Source organism: Macaca mulatta, chromosome 11, assembly GCF_049350105.2.
Source record: "Macaca mulatta isolate MMU2019108-1 chromosome 11, T2T-MMU8v2.0, whole genome shotgun sequence".
NCBI lineage: Eukaryota > Metazoa > Chordata > Mammalia > Primates > Cercopithecidae > Macaca > Macaca mulatta.
In genome coordinates, this window is record NC_133416.1 from 60,330,781 (window position 1) to 60,351,690 (window position 20,910).

The window sequence follows — 20,910 nt, forward strand, 5'->3', positions numbered from 1 at the left end:
GAAAAAAAGCACACGCAGCAGAATGGAAGGGGGTTAGACACCAACAGATGCAGTGTCTCTGGTCTGGGACCCACCTGCATCCGCAGAGGCCCTTTCCAGACCTGGCTTCCGGGGTCCCAGGGCGCACCTCAGGATTCTCCTGCACATTCGCGCTTGGGCCCTCTCCCTGCCCTCAGGTGGCAGGAGGAAGATGGACAAGAACTTTCCCGAGGCCAGGCTATAAACAGCCTGCTTTGGCCTTGATGAGGTAAAGAAAAGTGACAGCTGTGGTCTGAGGTAAGACTCTTTATTATATACTTGGGTGGGGTAGCCCAGGTGGATGCAAGGTTGCAGGGATGGGAAGCAGCCCTCTTGGGTGTCACTCTGAAAATGAAGTAGGGTGGTGGCCGCTCCTCGTCAGTGAATTAGTCCCCTACCAAGGTCTTACAGACCCACCCTTCCTTTCACCCTTCAGTTCCCACTGTCCTCCAAGGAGAGGAGCCTTGGGTGAGGGTCCCTCCCTCCTTCAGAGAGTGGGACTGTCTGCCTCTTGAAAGCGAGGATTGATGGTGGTCGTGATGGCACTTTTGTAGAGAGGATTACTGTCCTGAGGAAAGATGTTGCAGATTATGAGCAAAAATCCCAGGATTCCTTGTCCCCTTTCTAGACCTAAGAGGCCAGTCTTGAGCCGAATCCTAGGAGCTGATGGAAGTTAGCAGAGGGATTGGTTACATGTGCCAGGCGCTGGGGGAACCCAGTGGGAGGAATCAGGGATGGGCTTGTGGTGGGGAGACAGCTAAAAGGGGGCCTAACCAGGAAGTTTCACCTGCTTCCAGTTGAGTTGTTGCTGCTCCTTCTCAAAGCGACTGTATTCCCGGCGGTCATAGATTTCCACCGAGAGCCGGTAAGCCAGGACCAGCCCCAGCCCCACTGCCACAATGCCCCCTACGCAGCCCAGCACAATGGCCTGGGTGTGGTCTGCTCCCTCTGTGAACAAGAAACCAGACACACTTGTGGGAGCTGGAGCATAGGGACAGATCAACAGTTGTTCACGGTGTGTCCAGCCTGTCCAACCCTGTCACTGAAAGCAAAGGGAACCCAGCAAGGTCCAGGGTTATTCTCACTGCCCAGGGCCTTAGCCTTGTCCACTTGCTCAGTCGCCTCTGCCTTTGTTCTGGATTCACAGTTCTGCCTCAGCCCCCATCCTGTTTCCCATTATCTTCACTCTGCATCCCCAGAGTTGAGACCCTACCCATCAAACTTCCAGGGTTTGTGGCATCCCTGACCACTTACTTTCTTGGGGTCTCACTCTGAGCACGACCCTGCCTCTGGCGTCATCCTCCACCAAGAAGAAGAACAAGTGGTTGTCCAGGGTCCTCTCTTTGCACCAGCCATCATCCAAGATAGGGGCCAAGACCAGGGTCACATTGGTATGGGCACAAGCTGTACTGCAATTGGTGGCCAGGAGGCCAGTCCCAAAGGCCCCACACTCTGCACAGTCCCTATGCAGTAGATGCCAATAAGTTACCAGCTGGGTAGTTGTCACCCAATGCCCTTTACCCAACTACAAGCAGGAAGGAGAGTAGGCAGATGGGAGTGGCTCAACAAGCCCCACTGTGCCCCTGCTCCCAAGATGCAAGACCTGAGGCCTCACCGGTGTCTCTCACATGGTGTCTTGCAGCCTGGGCATTGGTCACATAGAGCACCGTAGTAGCCATCCGAGCACTGGCAGCGGTTGCATTTGCAGCGTCCATGCCCACTGCAGAGCCCTCCCTCGGGACTGATGCAACTGTCCATGTCCCCACTGCATTCGCATGCTCTGCCCGTGCGGTTGGCATGACAGTGACATACTCCACATTGGCAGCGACCAAAGCCTGGGGTAGAGCCATGCAGAGGGTGACAACCATACTCCACACACACAGTTGGCCATCACATGGCACCACAAGCGCATGCATCCAGTCTTTTTCAAGTATGCCAAACACACTCTCTAACCCATACACCAGAATCTTTGACATTTGCCTTCCATGCCAGGAGACTCCCAGAGCCTAAGTGCCTTGGGAAGGCCTCTCAGACCCTGCCCTTCTCCCCAAGGTACCTCCACAGAGGATGCCCTCATGTCGCTCACAGCTGGCATCGTCACACTCGCACAGATGTCCAGAGCTCTGTCCATTGCAGCTGCAGTGTCCACATTGGCACTGACCCTTTCCGCTGCATAGGGGCCCTGTGCCATTGGGAGCCCGGCACCCAGATTCCAGATCTAAGGAGGACAGCTCAGCCTCAGAGCACTCACAGAGCCGGCCTAGGCGGCCGGGGGCACAGCTGGGAGGGGAAGGCAAAGGAGGGAAGTAGGTCAGAGGGTTTGATCACCCCTGACTTGTCTCTCCCAGGAACCTCTAAACCCAAGTTCTCAAGAGTTGGAGAAAGACAACTGAAGGAATAAGTATAGTGGAACACCGACGAGGGGTGAGAGAGTGGAGGGAGCCGCAGTCAAGAGGAGGGCCTGAACATATCTGGGAAGCTTCAAGGGATGAAATTGAGTGGGGAGTCTAGGGATGTCAAGGATACTCCTGTGGGGGGAATGGAAAGCAGCGGAGGAATACGGGCCAGGGTTGGTCGTTTGTTGTCAGCCAGCTGGGTGAAGGGAAGAGGAGGCCCTCACCTGCATACCCCACATTGTAGGTGTCCCTGGCCATCACTGCAGTGGGGAGCCTGGGCCTGGGTGTCACTGCAGTTACAGTCACACAGCGTGTGCAACTCCACAATCAGCTCCTCTGAGAAGCCAAGGGCCCGGAGCCTCAGGAGATGGGGCTCTGGGAGGCAGTGGGTGGCTTGGAGGGAAACCCAGAAAGTCACCTAAGAACAGGGTAGGCAGGAATCAGGCCATGGTTATACAAACACACCAAACTCACCCAGAACCTCACCCCTTAGATCATCCAGAACCTCACCCCTTAGTAAATGAAGAGATGGGGTCATGGTAACACCCAACTCCTAGAAACTTTACCTGAGGAAGCCACTCAGACTACTTCAGGAAGGATGGATGGAGGATTACCCCAGGCTCTCCCATCACTCCCCATTCCTGCCCCCCATCTTTCCCTGCCTGCTTAATTTCCCACTCCCACCTCCCCCTGCCCGCCCGCCTTCTGCCTGTGCTTGCTGGCTCTCACCGTCTGGTTGATTTGGACATGGTTGCACTGTCCTCGATCCTCAGCCTTACCCTCCGTCTTCTCAGGACCCTCACACTGGGATTCGTAAGAAATGTGGACCCCAGGAGGGAGTGAAGAGTGTTCAAGGGTCACAGTGGAAGACAGGCTCTATGGGAAGAGAGCAAGTGGATAACCACGTGAAGGCAGGAAAGGACCCCACCCCCACCTTATGTCCTCTCCAGGTGTTCCCAGTTCTGCCAGCACCCTGCCCTCTGCCACCTGGGGCTCCTTACATTCTGCCCAGTCGAGGCATTTCTGGAGGGAGGACCCATGAGAACCTTGCATAGAATATACAGGATCCAGAGGCCTCTAATACAGCATTTCAGTGCAGAGACCATGTTTGTGAAGCCCCACATCAGGACACATAACCTGGGTGCATGCCAGGTCTAAAGGGCAAATTCATTACAGAGTTTGTCTTGGGAAATTTGATACCGTCTCAGATTTTTTTGCCATAGGTTTAGGAGATGCTCTGTTATCAGGAAGCCTACAGCCTAGTTGCAGAGATAAGACCTAAACCACTAAGAGTTTTTATGGTTCCTTCTACCTGTAAAATTCTATGGTTCTTGTGAAAAATAGCTCTGAATTATTTATAAACATAGTGAAAGCAGGCTCCAGATCTCACATTGTTTATGTACAGACTGGGGAAAAATGCCAGCCCTTCTGTTTGTTATCTTTGTGACCTTGGACAAGTCACTTAGCCTTGTGTGGGTTTCCTCCTCTGTAAAAGAGGGATGATAACAGTTACGAAGCAAGGCTTTTGGCAGGGTTAAATGAAGTAGAAACAGTATGTACACCTAGGATGGTGGGTGTGTGAAATAAAAGCTCAGTGACTGAAACTTTCCTGGCAGGCTGCACTCTGCCAGGTGAGGAGGTGGGGCGGGGATCTGAGCTCCATGCTCTCTGCACGTCAGATGTTTAAGATTTATGAATGTAAGATTGAACAATTAATGACAGCCACATGCAGACTATAGGTAGGAGCTGTGGAATGTTAGACCAAAAAGTGACCATTTCCCCTTAGTTCTGCCACCCCACCCAAGGACCCCTTTCCACCTTTCCCTAGTGCCCACCCTCACCATCTCCCCCTCGTTTGGCCCCTCACATTATAAGCATCCATGATGAGCTGTACCACATTGCTGGAGTCCTCACTCAGCTCCCCAACCGCAGACTTAGGAATCAGCTTACTCAGCTCCTGAGTTATAGGGAGTTAAGGGAAATGGTAGGTCACAGCTCTAGGAAAATGGGCTCCTGGGGGTCTGGAAGGAGGGCATATGGGGGACAGAGAATGGATCTTTGGGGGAATTGAGAAAGGCTGGGGTGGGGCTGGGGATCTGACATGTAGACAGCTCTCACCTGGTAGACAGGCAGTGCAGCACTGGTGACAGCAAAGATGGGCTGGATGTTTGCTGCAGAGAGGGCCTGGGCTACCTGACCCACAGAGGGGTAGTCCTAGGGCAGGGAGCAGGGACAAGGTGAGCCCCACAGGTCTCCCCCACAACATGCAAGGTGCCCTCAGCCTGGGGAATCCAGGAACCAAGGTTCCACCAGCTGGAGGAGCCCTGGAGGCTTGCTATGGAATAGGAAGGAGGTAGGGAAAGGTGTCCTGTCTCCACAGCTGAAAGGAGGAACTGCTGGGGAAGATGGCAGCTGTCTACAGGGTGGTTACTGGTGAGGACTGTAAGGCTGGGAGTGGGAGTCCTGGAAGGAAAGAGGTATGGCTCAAATGGGGAGAGGCGGGGTGACTATAGGGACTCACAAACTCTGTGCTGCGACTGTAGAGGCCATTGCTGTCCAAGTGGCAGTGCCCATCACTGGGCATGAAAATGCCACCCAACTTCCCGTCCCCAGCCGTATGGAATGTGTCATCTGAAGTGAACACCAGCAGCCGGGACACATTTCTCCAGCCAATCTGCTCCTGAGGCACAGTGGGGGTGGTAGGCTATGCACCTGAGCATGGCCCTTGAGCCACCCCAGCCAGCTCTGTGAGCCAAGAATGTGGCAAGCCTCACTCTGAGTCAGCTTGTCCATCCCCTTGCCTACAGTACCTTGCTTTCTCCTGCTCTCCCCAGTCCCCCAAAGAAGGCTGCTGCTAGTGGAAGCTTACTTGTGAATTAGAAAAACATGCCTTCTCCTCAAGATACTCTCCTCAAGATACTTTACTCCAGGCCGGGCGCGGTGGCTCAAGCCTGTAATCCCAGCACTTTGGGAGGCCGAGACGGGCGGATCACAAGGTCAGGAGATCGAGACCATCCTGGCGAACACGGTGAAACCCCGTCTCTACTAAAAATACATAAAAAACTAGCCGAGTTGGCGGGCGCCTGTAGTCCCAGCTACTCGGGAGGCTGAGGCAGGAGAATGGCGTGAACCCGGGAGGCGGATCTTGCAGTGAGCTGAGATCCGGCCACTGCACTCCAGCCTGGGCAACAGAGCGAGACTCTGTCTCAAAAAAAAAAAAAAAAAAAGATATTTTACTCCAACCCACTAGGTAATTGTTAAAATAAGTATACAAACTACACCTACTATGGTATGAATGGCACCCCCTAGAATGGTGCACTATACAACCATAAGGGGCAGTCCCATTCCCAAACAGACCTCCAGGCTCAGATCCCCACCCCACCTCCTCACCTGGCAGAGTGCAGCCTGCAGAATGGCATCGAAGCCACCTTCAGGCGAGTCCAGATTGCCGGACACGCTCTGGCGCCCCACCTCCCGCTCGAAGGCTTGCGCATCCCCCGTCAGGGACAGCACATGGTGAAAGCTGAAGGGTGACTGGCAGCGCTCCAGCCGTGTGGGGCAGGGGTGGCGCAGCTTGGAGGGCACTGTGCTCACAAAGGGCAGCACCGTTTTGTCCACAAAGGAACCAAAACCTGGGAGAGGAGAGGAATGAAGGCTGTGCCAGAAGTCGCAGGGCAGCAACAGAGGACCCACGAGAGCGCTCTATGGGAAGTGGGGTGGGGAGGACTGTCATGGAAGAGGTGATGGGAGAGGGTGCACCCGGGGGCAGGGACCCGGTAACTGACAAGCAAAGCAGTGAGACCACTGGCTCAGGGAAGTGGCAGGTAGAGGACATTAAGAGGAGGACACAACTCCCAGGGCAAATGGGAACTTCCAGAAGGCGGAAGAAGGCCCGGGTATAGGATATGGTAGCAGCATGAGGCAAAGGAAGGAAATTTGAATAGAGGAGAGTTGGCACAGAATGTGGTGCCAGGGACAGTGGCATCTAGGCCTTGCCCAAGGAGACTTGCATCAGGGCAGGTTCCAGGCTGGTAGGCTCAGGGCAGTTGTCCAGGCCCAGAGTCTCCAGACGCTGGGTCTCAGCTAGACCTGTAAAACGGACTGTCTCTGGAGTCCTCTCCAGCTCTGACCTAGAAGATGAGTGTCATTAGGGAAAGATGGAGGAATGAACCTGTGGCCTGGTTAGGCCTGTCAACAACTGGGAGGGCAAATTGGGGCCCTTGTGAGTCCAGGATATTGGCAGAGGTTAAGGCAGTGGTTGAACAGGCAAGGACTAACAGGGCGAGAGGCAGCCCTCGGCTCACCAATGCGCACAGAATGGGTGACTTCCTGCAGCCGGACCAGCAGAGCGTGCCCAAGCTGGCGCACGCGTTCCAGGTCGTCCTTCATGGAGTAGCTCAGGTCCATAAGGTAGTACAGGTCCACCGGGTATCCCTCAGCACGAAGGAAGCGGACCTGGAGCTGCTGGGGCTCTCCTGGGGGGTGGGTGGCGGGCGGGTCAGCAGAGCACATTGGAACGCCAGCCTAGACCTCTGGCCTGGCCCCGCCGCCCCTAACTCACCAGGCCGTAGCGTGATCCGGACCCGCTGCGGCGCCAGCTGAGTGGCACCCTCTCCGCGGGCGCCCTGGCTGAGCGGCTGGTCCTGCAGCACCTCCTGCTGGCCGCGGGGCTCCTCCAGCTCCTCCAGCGGGCAGCCTCGAGCCAGCAGCTCCTCTCGTCGGGCGCAGCGCCGTGCCTCCGCCTCCCCCGACGCGGTGAAGTTCTGCTCAGCAAGAAAAGGCGCGTCGGGACCGGTCCTGCACAGGCCCTAGGCCCCGCTACCAAAAACACCCTGCAAACTCGGCCCCCTCTAATGCCCCCACCTCCAGTCCATTCCCTGAGTCCCTGATTCCCTCTCCTCCTCCTCGCCACAGCTACCCTTGAACTCTGGTCTTTTTTGTTGTTTTGTTTTGTTTTTGAGACAGAGTCTCACTCTGTCACCCAGGGCTGGAGCGCAGCGGTGCTATCTCTGCTCACTACAATCTCCACCTCCCCGGTTCAAGTGATTCTCATACGTCAGCCTTCCAGTAGCTGGGACTACAGGCCTGTGCCACCACGCCCAGCTTTTTTGTATTTTTAGTAGAGACGGGGTTTCACCATATTGGCCAGGCTGGTCTCAAACTCTTGACCTCAAGTGATCCTCCCGCCTCGGCCTCCCAAAGTGCTGGGATTACAGGCGTGAACCACCACGCCTTTTTCTTTCTTTCTTTCTTTCTTTCTTTTTTTTTTTTTTTTTTTTTTTTTTTACCAACTGTAAAGACAGGGTCTTGCTTTTTTGCCCAGGCTGGTTTCGAACTCCTGGGCTGGAGAAATCCTCCTGCCCCAGCCTCCCAAAGTGCTGGGATTACAGGCATGAACCTGTGGAACTCTGGTCCTTTCTTCCTTGTCACAGCCCCACTTCCTATAGTAGTCCCCCACCCCTCCGCTTATCTCAACTCCCCCTTGCCCCAGTCACCTACCCCCTCTCCTCCCCAATAGAGCCACAGACTTCCTGTTGAGATCTTAGAGACTTCACTACCACAAAAAAATGGGGGCCTTGCCTCCTAGGCCAGCCTTCCCAGCAAGCTCACACCAAAATGGGAAGGTGGTCAGACTAAGACCCACAGCTCCTTGGAAGGGAAAGGATAAGAACAGAAGAGGAGGCGTCCTACCCCCGTAATATGTCTGGTACCCCTAAGACTGGATGGGAAGCCACAGGGGAAGGAAATGGTTAGAGCGGCTTCTCAGCTTGCCCTGGGTGTCAGCTCCTGGTCTGGGGACTGGAGAAGCCAGACACAGACCTGACTACCTCAAGAGCTCCAGCTTCCCAGCTCCAGCCTGGCACCTCTGCCTCTGCCTTGTGCAGACTCAGTATCTACCCTTCTTGTCCTTTCAGAGTCACTGTGTGCCTTTCTCCTGGGTCCTCTAAGCATCTGTAGCTCTGCTTCCATGTGAATTTGCCCTCATCTCTTATCTGGGCTCCCACACTGATCTAACCCTCCATCTTCCCCTGAGAGAGGCAGACCTGCCCCTGTCCCAGCTTGGGCGCCCCTCCTGCTCTGCTGCTCCATGAGCTCTGTCTCTTTCAAGCATAAACAAACAACAGCTTTGTTTGAAGAACCAGGGAGACACCTGCTCCCTAGCATCCTTCTTGGCCACTTAGGTAGCTTAAGCCTTTCCAGTCCCCCTCAAGCCCATATACTTCCACCCCTCCCCTTTCTACCTGTCCAGTCATAGGCTACTACACACCCAGGAACAGAATGCCTCCACCCAAAACACAGACTTAGAAATCTAACTACACACTTTCTGCTATGGACTGAACTCTGCACCCCTACCCCACCCCACTCCCAACCCATTCTATATTGAAGCCCTAACCCTCCATGTGATGGCATTTGGAAATGGAGCCTTTGGGAGGTACCTAGGTTTAGATGAGGGCCTAAGGGTGGAACCCTCATGATGGAATTAGTGCACTTACAAGAACAGAGGCAGTTCCCACCCCCCATCCTCCAGCCCCCTCCCTACGATGTAAGGACATAGCGAGAAGGTAGCCAGTCTGCAAGCCAGGAAGAGAGCCCTAACTGGGGAACCAAATCGGTCAGCACTTTGATCTCGGACTTCCCAGCCTCCAACATTAGGAGAAATGAATTCCTGTTGCTTAAACCACCCAGCCTATGGTATTTTGTTATGGCAGCCCTCACTGGCTAGTACCTTTCTCACATGTTTACATACACAACAGCTCCCTCTACCTATACACAAGCATGAATTCCCACAAGTACATACTTTCTCCCAATTCATGGTCACAAATTCTCTCCATATATACACAAGCAAATGGATACAGACATAATCCTAAGTGCACAGGAAACTTGCATGCATGTGTATGCACACACATATATCCACACACAGGAGTCCTATGTGCACAAACTCAGTCACACATGAGACTCTGGAGTGTTCCTAGAAAATCATACATGTGCCCACACAATCACACACATATATCCAGGCTGCACATACACATACACATACACATGGTTCAAAGGCCATAGGCCCATCTTTACCAGTTGCTTGCACCATGCACAGCTGGGGTGTGAGACGATGCACTTCTGGCAGGAGGGGGCTGGCTGGCAGGACCCCAGCAGGGACAGGTGAGGATTCCCCCATTCTGTGGCCTCCCCTGTGGATGGGGTCTTGGCGTCCAACTCACTCTCACCTCTGCTCAGGACCAGCAGCAAAACAAGGACCACTGGCAAAGCCACCATGCCCTGTAATAGGATATAAAGGGGGACATGTGGGTCCTCAGGGAGGACCCTCAGCTCTCAGTCCTCTAAACTTAGCTTGTGGTTATCACTCTCAAAACTCTACCCCAACACTTTATCTCCCCTCACAGTTTCACTTCCCCTGTGGATTCAGCAGTTTCTTCAAAATGATGGGAAGGAGCAGGTATCAGGCAAAGGTAGGGGCCTCCAGACATGGTGGCTCATGCCTGTCATCTCAGCACTTTAGGAGGCCAAGGTGGGTGGATCACTAGAGCTCAGGAGTTCGAGACCAACCTGGTCAACATGGCAAAATCCCATCTCTACGAAAAACACAAAAATTAGTCGGGCATGGTGGCGTGCACCTGTAATCTGAGTTACTCAGGAGGCTGAGGCAAGAGAATCGCTTGAACCCGGGAGGCAGAGGTTGCATTGAGTCAAGATCACACCACTGCACACCAGCCTGGGTGACAGAGCAAGAATCTGTCTCAAAAATAAATAAATAAATAAAATAGGGACCTCAGAGGAGATCTGTCCTTCCTGTGTGCAGACTTCATGTGACCAGGGTGGGCAAAATGGCCTACTAAAGGATCTGGGGACTGGCCTGGAAGCGCTAAAGTCTGCACCCAGTTCTATTTACCGAGATCCCAAGCCGTAATGGTAGTAGAACCAAACAGAAAACAGACCGGATTCTGGTACTGCTGCAGTCACTCACTGGCTGTGTGGCAAGTCAGACTTTCTCTCTGGGCTTTAGTTTCCACATCTGCAAAGTGGAGGAGTTGAGTAAATAATCTGACATACTTTGCAGCTTTTACAATCTTGGATTCTAAATAAGAGAAGAGGGTCAGTGAGTGGGAATTAGAGAAAAGAAAGCTGGAACAGATGAGGGAGTGTGTGAAAGTGTCAAGGAAGAATAGTTCTACTTGGGTGACATGGTGGCAAGAGGAATGAAGATTAGACCACAAGAACTCTCTGCAGGTCTGGGATAAGGGGAGAAAGAAGGCCAGTGTTGGCAAAAAAAATAATAATAATTCTATTTTCTGTACTTTGCACAAAGATAATCTAGATTGAAGAAAGAGCCTGGAGGCAGGGTAATTCTTCGAGTGACCTTTTGGAAAGCCAAGCAGATTCCTGATTTTAAAAAACATGTTAATTTTTTTAAATGAGCAGGTAATTCGTTTACCATGCTTCATAAGTCAAAAAGTTAAATCCCATTGGCCCTTTTTTTTTGCAGAAATGGAAAAACTGATCCTAAAATTTATATGGAATTGCATGGAACCCCAAATAGCCAAAATAATCTTGTAAAAAAACATACTGCAAAGCTACAGTGATCAAGACAGCGTTGGCTGGTCACAGTGGCTCATGCCTATAATCCCATGGTGGGAAGACAGCTTTAACCCAGTAGTTTGAGGCTGTAGTGAGCTATGATCGTGTCACTGTACTCTGCCCTGGGCAACAGAGTGAAACCCTGTCTCTTAAAAAAAAAAAAAAAAGGGAAGACAGAGTGGTACTGGCATAAGGATGACATAAGGATACACATATATTATACATCAATGGAATAGAATTGAAAGAGTCCAGAAATCAACTGTGCTTCTGTGACCAATTGATTTCCAATAAGGGTGCCAAACCATTCAATGAGAAAAACTGTCTTCAAAAAATGGGGCTGGGACAGGGCACAGTGGCTCATGCCTGTAATCCCAGCACTTTGGGAGGCCGAGGCAGGTGGATCACTTGAGGTCAGGAGTTCGAGACCAGCCTGGGCAACTTGGTGAAACCCTGTCTCTACTAAAAATACAAAAACTAGCCGGGTGTGGTGGTGTATGCCTGTAATCCCAGCTACTCAGGAGGCTGAGGCAGGAGAATCACATGATCCCAGGAGGCAGAGGCTGCAGTGAGCTGCAATTGCACCACTGCACTGCAGCCTGGGCAACAGAGTGAAACTCTGTCTTATTTTGTTTTGTTTTGTTTTTTTGAGATGGAGTCTCACTCAGGCTGGAGTGCAGTGGTGCCATCTCAGCTCACTGCAACCTCTGCCTCTGAGGTTCAAGCAATTCTCCAGCCTCAGGCTCCCAAGTGTCTGGGACTACAGGCATGCACCACCACACCCGGCTAGTTTTTGTTATTTTTAGTAGAGAGAGGTTTTCACCACATTGGCAGGGCTGGTCTCAAACTCCTGACCTCAAGTGATCCAATCGCCTCAGGCTCCCAAAGTGCTGGGATTACGGGCGTGAGTCACCATGCCCAGCCGAAACTCCATCTAAAAAAAAAAAAATAAGGCCAGGCACGGTGGCTCGTGGCTCATGCCTGTAATCCCAACACTCTGGGAGGCCGAAATGGGCAGATCACAAGGTCAGGAGTTCGAGACCAGCCTGGCTAACACAGTGAAACCCCATCTCTACTAAAAATACAAAAATTAGCCGGGTGTGATGGCACACGCTACCACTTTTTCTTAAAAAAAAAAAAAAAAGTGCTTTCAACGTGCAAAAGAATGAAGTTGGACCCTCCTGCCTCACACCACATACGAAGGTTAACTGAAAAGGGATCGAAGGCCTAAATATAACTGCTAAAATTATAAACTCATAGAATAAAGTATATGGGTAAATCTTCATAATCTTGGACTTGGTAATGGATTCTTACCTGTAATACCAAAAGCACAAACAACAAAAGGAAAAATAGATACATTGGACTTCATCAAAAATTTAAACTTTTGTGCATCAAAGACAATGTCAAGAGAGTGAAAACAACATACAGAATGGGAGAAAATATTTGCAGATTATATATCAGATGAGTATCCTTAATATATAACGAACTCTTACAATTCAACGACAAAAAGACAACCCAACTTTTAAAATGAGCAAAAGACTTAAAAAGACATTTCTTCAAAGAAGATAGACAAACAGCCACCCAGCATATGAAAAGATGCTCAACAGTATTAATCATTAGGAAAATGCAAATGAAACCCACACTGATCTGGGTGTGGTGGCTCACACCTGTAATCCTAGCACTTTGGGAGACGGAAGTGGGTGGATCACTTGAGATCAGGAGTTCAAGACCAGCCTGGGCAACATGGTGAAACCCCCCATCTTTACTAAAAATACAAAATTTAACCGGGTGTGGTGGTGCATGCCTGTAGCCCCAGCTACTCGGGAAGCTGAGGCACAAGAAGCGCTTGAACCTGGGAAGGAGAAGCTGCAGTGAGCCAAGATCGGGCCACTGCACTCCAGGCTAGGCGACAGAGTGAGACCCTGTCTCGAAGTAAAAGAAAGAAGGAAGGAAGGAAGGAAGGAAGGGAGGGAGGGAGGAAGGAAGGAAGGAAAACCACAATGAGATACCACTTCACTTCTACTAGAATGACTATCATCAAAAAATGAAAAACAGCGAGTGTTGATGAGAACACGGAGAAATTGGGATCCTTATATATTACCGTGTAAATAATGTAAAATAGTACAATCTCTGTGGAAAACAGTTTGATTCCTCAATAAATTGAGCGTAGGATTACCCTATAACCTGGCAATTTCACTCTTAGGTATATACCCAGAAGAATTGAAAACAGGTGTTCAAACAAAAATTTGTACAGAAATGTTCACAGCAGCACTACTCACAATAGCTAAAAGGTGGAAAGAACCCAAATGTCCATTAGCTGATGAATGGATAAAGAAAAGGTGGTATATCCATACAGCAGAAAGTTATTTGGCCATAAAAAGCAATGAAGTGGGGCGGGCACAGTGGCTCACACCTGTAATCCCAGCACTTTGGGAGGCCGAGGCAGGTGGATCACCTGAGGTCAGGAGTTCAAGACCAGCCTGACCAATACAGTGAAACCTCATCTCTACTAAAAATACAAAAATTAGCCAGGCATGGTGGTGGGCTCCTGTAACCCTAGCTACTTGGGAGACTGAGGCAGGAGAATTGCTTGAAACCGAGAGGCAGAGGTTGCAGTGAGCCGAGATTGCACCATTGCACTCCAGCCTGGGTAACAAGAGCAAAACTGGGTCTCAATAATAATTTTTAAAAAAGCAATGAAGTACTGATACATACATGCTACAACGTGGAAAACATTGTACACTAGCAGAAAACATGCTCAGTGAACAAAACCATTCATGAAAGATCACATATTGTATGATTCCACATATGGAACATATCCAAACTAGAAAAATCCACAGAGACAGAAGGTAAATTAGTGGTTACCAGAGCTTGGGGGAAGGGGAAATGGGGAATGACTGCTTAATGGGCAGTCTCATTTTTGGGGTGATGAGTAAGTTCTGGAATTAGTGAATGTACTTAATGCCACTGAATTGTACACTTAAAAGTGGTAAAAATGATAAATGTTTGTGTATCTTACCATTTTAAAAATCAAAAAGTTAATCCTACCTCATATGCCATACCCAGTTTCCACACCTACCTTAAATGAATATCATTTATTACTTTTTTTTTTTCTTTTTTCTTTACTTTTTTTTTTTTTTTTTTTTTTTTTTTGAGGCAAAGTCTCACTCTGTGGCCCAGGCTGGAGTGCAGTGGCATGATCTACAGCCTCCGCCTTCTGGGTTCAAGCGAGTCTTGTGCCTCAGCCTCCTGAGTAGCTGGGATTACAGGTGTGAGCCGCTATGCCCAGCTGATTTTTGTGTTTTTAGTAGAGAGAGTTTCGCCATGTTGGCCAGGTTGGTCTCGAACTCCTGACGTCAAGTGATCCGCCCACCTCAGCCTCCCAAAGTGCTGGGATTACAGGCATGAGTCAACCTATCTTTGTTTCTTATAATCTTTCTAGAGATTGTTTTATGCATATACAAATTAACATGCATATGCTTTTTAAATGGTAGACTCAAATGGCCCAATTCTTTAAATGGTAGAAAACACAATTTTTCACTTTTTTTTCCTGTAACTACTTTTCTTTTTTTTTTTTTTTTTTTTTTTTTTTTTGAGACGGAGTCTCGCTCTGTCGCCCAGGCTGGAGTGCAGTGGCTGGATCTCAGCTCACTGCAAGCTCCGCCTCCCGGGTTCCCGCCATTCTCCTGCCTCAGCCTCCCGAGTAGCTGGGACTACAGGCGCCCGCCACCTCGCCCGGCTAGTTTTTTGTATTTTTTAGTAGAGACGGGGTTTCACCGTGTTAGCCAGGATGGTCTCGATCTCCTGACTTCGTGATCCGCCCGTCTCGGCCTCCCAAAGTGCTGGGATTACAGGCTTGAGCCACTGCACCCGGCCTCCTGTAACTACTTTTCTTGAAGATCTTTCTACATGAGAAAATTAAGAACGTCCTTGTTCACTTTTACAGCCATAAAGCTTTCCATCGCATGGATACCTCATATCACAGTTAATCAGTACCAAGGATGTGCATTTAAATTGTTTCTTCTTTTTTCTTTTGAGACAAGGTCTCACTTTGTTGCCCAGGCTGGAGTGCAGTGGTGCCGTGATGGCTCACTGCAGCCTCCACCTCCTGGGCTCAAGCGGTTCTCCCCAGCTCAGCCTCCGTCGTAGCTGGGACCACAGGTGTACATCGTCACGTACAGCTATTTTTTATTTTTTTGTAGAGACAGGGTGTTGCTATGTTGCCCAAGCTGGTCTCAAACTCCTAGGCTCAAACTCCTAGGCTCAAGTGATCCTCCTGCCTCGGCTTCCCAAAGTGCTAGGATTACAGGCATGAGCCACTGTGCCTGACCTTAAATTATTTCTAGTTCACTATGACAAACAACGCTGAAATGAAAAGTAATGTATTTATTTATTTATTTATTCATTCATTCATTTGAGAGATAGGGTCTTTCTCTGTCACACAGGCTGTAGTGTAATGGCGCAATCATGGCTCACTGCTGCCTTGACCTCGCCGGCTCAACTGATCCTTCCACCTCAGTCTCCCGAGTAACTGGTACTACAGGCGCATGCTACCATGCCTGGCTAATTATTTTTGTATTATTTTGCAGAGATGGGGCTTCCCCATGTTGCCCAGGCTGGTCTAGAACTCCTGAGCTCAAGTGACCCACCCGCCTCGGCCTCCCAAATTGCCATGATTAAAGGCGTGAGCCACCTCCCCCAGCCAAATGTCATGTATTTACCATTTCACACGTGTGCAACTGAACCTGTAGGATAAATCCCTAGCAGAGGATGTGCAGGATAAATAGATAGGTATCATTTTCAATGTTGGTGTGTATTTCATCTACATTCTCATGCTAAGAAAAGTATATATATGTTGGTGGGTATTGCCAACATAAACTCCTCGGTGCTTGTACTGGTCCACATTCCCATCAGCAGTGTATGAGAAAGGCCAACTAACTCCTCGTCATAAACCATTTGCATCTTCTTCAGCCTGGGCCAGAGTCAGTTCCAGATACTCTGCACAGAGTGTGGGAAAGGGGTGGGGTGCTGAGTTCTTGAACATCCTGGTGCTGCTCCCCACCACCTGTGACCTCAGGTGCCATATATAACGGAGGCTCCACCCCTCGGGGAGAGGCCGGCCCCAGTTCAGCCTCAGTGTAACCTCAGCCCTGCTTGCTCTGCGTGCCTGTGGTCAGGGAGGCTGGAGATGCTGCAACCCAAAGCCCGGTTTTGACTCATTTCTCTCAAGTGGAGCCCCAGCTGCCACATAGGTTTTTCAGAGATCTCAAGCCCACTCATCTCCCCTTAAAAGGGGCCCTGGGACTCCCTGGACAGCCGTTTTCTACCTTTCTTCCCAATTATCCTCTCTTCTCCCCTCCTTGGGAATACATGTTCTGCCACCTGTTTCTTTGCTTCTCTGTCTCTCTCTGGCTCCTTTCATTTCAAAACTTCTATTGCATCTCTCTGCTGCTTTTCTCTGCTCCACTTCTTCATAGGGCTGTTTTACTTCCTTTTCCCCTCTGTTCCTAACTATAGAATGGCTGAATCTTCACTCCATCCCACTCTTTTTACAAATGGAAACCTAAATTCCATGAGGCCATGAAGGGGTCGCCTGCCCCTCCACACCTGTGGGCGTTTCTCGTTAGGTGGAACGAGAGACTTGAGAAAAGAAATGAGACACAGAGACAAAGTATAGAGAAAGAAAAAGTGGGCCCAGGGGACTGGCGCTCAGCATACAGAGGACCCGCGCCGGCACAGGTCTCTGAGTTCCCTCAGTATTTATTGATCATTATCTTTACCATCTTAGAAAAAGGGAAGTGGCAGGATAATAGGATCATCGTAGGGAGAAGGGCAGCAGTAAGACATATGAATAAAGATCTCTGTGACATAAGTTTAAAGAAAAGTGCCGTGCCTTGATAGGCATATGCAAACATCTCCATAAACCTTTTTAGTGCATAAAGAGCAGCATTGCTCTAGCAAGTCCCACCTTTCGCCCTAAGGTGGTTTTCTCCCATCTTAGTAAATAGAATATATAATCGAGTTTTACACCGAGATGTTCCATTGCCCAGGGATGGGCAGGAGACAGATGCTTTTCTCTATCTCAACTGTCAAGAGGCCTTCTTTCCTCTTATATTAGTCCTCTTCAGCACAGACTCTTCACGGGTGTCAGGCTGGGGGACAATCAGGTCTTTCCCTTCCCACGAGGCCATATTTCAGACTATCACATGGGGAGAAATCTTGGACAATACCTAGCTTTCCTAGGCAGAGGTCCCTGCGACCTTTGGCAGTGTACGTGTCCCTGGGTACTTGAGATTAAGAGAATGGTGATGACTTTTCACAAGCATCCTGCCTTCAGGCACTTGTTTAACAAAGCACACCCTGCACAGCCCAAAATCCGTTAAACCTTGAGTCACCACAGCACATGTCTCTTGCAAGGACAAGGTTGGGGGTAGGGTCACAGATTAACAGCATCTCAAATGCAGAACAAAATGGAGTCTCTTATGTCTACTTCTTTCTATACAGACACAGTAACAGTCTGATCTCTCTTTCTTTTCCCCACAAGGCCAGGGTCACCCAGTGAACTAGGGGCAGGGCAGGACAGGGCAGGGCCAGACCTCTGCTGTGCTTCCTCCTTTCCTCCCTCCAACCCGGGTACCATCTCCATCAAAAGTTGTGTTCTGTCTCCGCTAGCCCTGATGGGCTCTGCCTAATCCCATTTCTCTTTCCTTAGGGGTACTCTGCAGTCTTCTCTTCTCTTCCTGGGACCAAGTGGTTATTTCCATTTTTCTGGACTCCATTCTGACTCCAATACACACCATGTGGCCCCCCTCAGCAGCTGAGAAACAGAGCCTCTTCCCAACCCATCCATACCTCCCAAGTCAAGCAGAACCCTCTGCTGCCCACTGGGAGTCACAACAAGGGAACGGAACTGAGCTGCTGGGCCTCAGTGTCCCAGGAGAGTGAAGTCTGTGGCCAAGGTGCCGATTAGGAAGAAGTTTGAGCTGAAGGCAGAGCATTAGGGATGGCAGCTGGGGTGGTGTTGGGAGAACCTTCCCTCAGTATAATCGGTATACCTACCCTACCTCAGTATAATCCTTAGCACATGGCAGGCACTCGAATGACAGCACTCGTACACATCCCTGCCTCCAGACCCACTGTTGGGAAACTGATGCAAGAGAGATGGGCTTTGGGAGAAGTGGGGGTGGGGGGGCTGTGAAACTGGAGGAGGGAAGCAGGTCAGGGGATCTTAGGAATGCAGAAAGGAGTTCAGAGCCTTTCTCAAGTCTGGACAGGACCCTCGATATCCAGGTCAGAGCCCTCTTCCCAAGAGGTTGGGACCAGGTGGGCCTGGGCTTGTAAGGAGAGGAGGCAGAAGGGCTGGTGCCCTGGTACTCACAGGTGCGTGCAGAGCAGCCCTTCCTCTGGCGGCGGCAGCAGCCTTTGTGTACTGGTCTGGGAGACTGCAGAGGAGGAAGTGACACTCCCTGGGGTGGGGAAGATTTGGGGTTGGTGGGGGTGACTGATCTAGAAGGTGGAGCAGATTGGGGTGGGGCTGAGCCAAGGGAGTGGATGATACAGAGATCTGGAAGAAAGAAGCTCATTTATTGAACTCCTGTCGTGTGTTGAACGTAACATACTATAATTAACCCTCACAACCACCTCATAAGATAGGGGTTAATATTCCCCTAAGTCCCAATTTTACAGATGCAGAGATTGAGGCTTAGAAGCAGGAAATATAGAATTTTGCCCAAGGTCCCACAGCTAGTAAGTAGCTAGTCTAGGATTTAAAAAAAAAAAAAAAAGGCCGGGCGCGGTGGCTCAAGCCTGTAATCCCAGCACTTTGGGAGGCCGAGACGGGCGGATCACTAGGTCAGGAGATCGAGACCATCCTGGCTAACACGGTGAAACCCCGTCTCTACTAAAAAAATACAAAAAACTAGCCGGGCGAGGTGGCGGGCGCCTGTAGTCCCAGCTACTCAGGAGGCTGAGACAGGAGAATGGCCCGAACCCGGGAGGCGGAGCTTGCAGTGAGCTGAGATCCGGCCACTGCACTCCAGCCTGGGCGACAGAGCGAGACTCCGTCTCAAAAAAAAAAAAAAAAAAAAAAAAAAGAAGAAGAAAAAAGATTTTTATTTTAAATTTTTATTTTTTTATTTTTAATTTAATTTAATTTAATTTTTGAGACAGGGTCTTGCTCTGTTTCCCAAGCTGGAGTCCCATGGCATGATCTCAGCTCACTCCAAACCCCGCCTCCCAAGCTCAAGCGATTCTCCTGCCTCAGCCTCCCGAGTAGCTGGGATTACAGGGGTGCACCACCATGCCCGGCAGCATTCTATATTCTTAGTAGAAACGGAGTTTCACCGTGTTGGCCAGGCTGGTCTCAAACTCCTGACCTCAATTGATGTGCCCACCTCGGCCTCCCAAAGTGCTGGGATTACAGGTGTGGGCCACCGTGTCCAGCCTATGTTTTTATTTTTGAGACAGAGTCTTGCTGTGTTGCCTAGGCTGGTCTGTAACTCCTGGATTCAAGCAATCCTCCCACTTTGGCCTCCTGCATAGCTGGGATTACAGGCACACCCGGCTGGTCTGGGATTTAAATCCAGGTCTGCCTGCCTCCAAAATTCATGATCTCTCTATTAACTTATACAGGAAGGAACATGATAGGAGGGAATAGAGGCAATAAGTACTGTAGAGAGGCAGGAAGTTAGAGACTCGTTCATTTTGAAAACCCAGGATACATTGTATTAGTGTGCTTGACTACATAGGCTCTGGAGCCAAGTTGCTACAGTTCAAATCCTGGCTCTACTACTTACTTGTAGTAAGGATCTTAGCTGAATTACTTAACCCCACCTGCAGCTGTTTTCTCATCTGTCAAGCAGGACTCACAGGATTGTCGGGAGAATTAAAAGAGATAATTCATATCAATTGCCTAGAAGACTACCTGGCCCATACTAAGTAAGGGCTTGATAAGAGAATTAGTAGGGATGAGAAGTGACAGGTGAGAAGTGAAGAGGCTTTGAGAAATTAAAGGTCCAGACAGCTGGAAACTTGGAAGAGAGAGGCACAGGGCCAGGCTCAGAGCATGTGATTGGGGAGCCAGGAGCCAAGACAGTAGTGGAGCCTGGGAAAGGGGTGGAGGATGTGAACTGGGAGAAGCAGAGTGCAGGAACAATAGCTGAAGCCAAGGAAAGGATGAAGCCTGTAGGGAGAGTAGGAAAATATTAATGGGATTTGCTCCTGGCCCATACAGATCACTAAGAGCTTTGAGAGGGAACTAGACATGAGATCTGTGTTCACAGGTTGATCTCCCCTACCAGAAGGAGCACTCCTTGTGGGCAGGGACTGGCTCTACCAGGCTTCCCTGCTGGCGCCACCGCACCTAGCCAAGTGCCCATCTTACAGTAGGTGCTCAATGTCAGATGGATTGCAGAGGTGTAGCTGCTAGGAGGGGACAATTGGAGAGGAGGGGCTCTTTCTCTGGGTGGGCTTGGCCGGCCTCAGGCTATGGGGTAGCCAGAACCCATACCCTTCCCCCACAACCAGGGTTTACCACGGCAATGACCCTCCTTCCCCACAGGCCCTGTGGTTTCCTCTAGAGCTTCTTTCACTTTCTTCTTCTGCTTTCCGCCCTCCACTCTTCTCTCCCCTACTCCCACATCCTCAACTTTTTTGTCATATCCACAGGTCACCAGTGAAGAGAGCCAGGAACAAGGTAGGCAAGGCACTGTCCCAGGGAAGGTAGAACACGGAGGCAGGGCTTGAGGGGAGTCACAGAGGGCGAAGGGAAGAGTACAGGGTGCAACAGTAGAGGCCAAAGACACTGCAAAGGCGTGCTGCAGAGAGGTGTGTGGGAGCAAGGACAGATATTCGGAGAAGGTAACAGTGCAGGGGGCGGTGAGTGGAAGTCATGGGGTGAAGAGTGGGA

General features: G+C 50.3%; 1 protein-coding gene across 12 annotated transcripts; it reads right to left on the minus strand.

Annotated features, from left to right (window-relative positions):
• Positions 1 to 270: 270 nt before the first annotated feature.
• Positions 271 to 18,476, minus strand: ITGB7 (integrin subunit beta 7). Of its 12 annotated transcripts, none has more exons than XM_077954362.1 (17): positions 18,382 to 18,474; positions 10,321 to 10,443; positions 9,978 to 10,003; positions 9,486 to 9,689; positions 6,976 to 7,177; positions 6,719 to 6,889; positions 5,805 to 6,046; positions 4,936 to 5,094; positions 4,533 to 4,628; positions 4,282 to 4,371; positions 3,144 to 3,290; positions 2,639 to 2,832; positions 2,075 to 2,298; positions 1,634 to 1,853; positions 1,273 to 1,481; positions 806 to 966; positions 271 to 586 (listed from the first exon to the last, which is right to left on the minus strand). In XM_077954362.1, exons 3-17 carry the CDS (start codon positions 9,999 to 10,001, stop codon positions 506 to 508), a joined length of 2,424 nt encoding a protein of 807 aa, XP_077810488.1. In that variant the 5' UTR covers positions 10,002 to 10,003; positions 10,321 to 10,443; positions 18,382 to 18,474; the 3' UTR covers positions 271 to 505. The 12 variants fall into 12 exon arrangements, with proteins under 12 accessions (XP_077810488.1, XP_077810489.1, XP_077810486.1 ...); XM_077954363.1 differs by having other exon boundaries at positions 10,367 to 10,443; positions 18,382 to 18,461; XM_077954360.1 differs by having other exon boundaries at positions 10,396 to 10,443; positions 18,382 to 18,456.
• Between the last annotated feature and the right edge of the window lie 2,434 nt (positions 18,477 to 20,910).

Coding starts and splice junctions, on each gene's coding strand:
- ITGB7 (XM_077954362.1), bottom strand. CDS start 10,001: ATGGGATTTTGCCATGTTGACCAG. Junction 1,854..2,074: donor TGAGGGCATCCTCTGTGGAG/GTACCTTGGGGA, acceptor GCTCTACCCCAG/GCTTTGGTCGCTGCCAATGT. Junction 967..1,272: donor CAGAGTGAGACCCCAAGAAA/GTAAGTGGTCAG, acceptor TCTTGTTCACAG/AGGGAGCAGACCACACCCAG.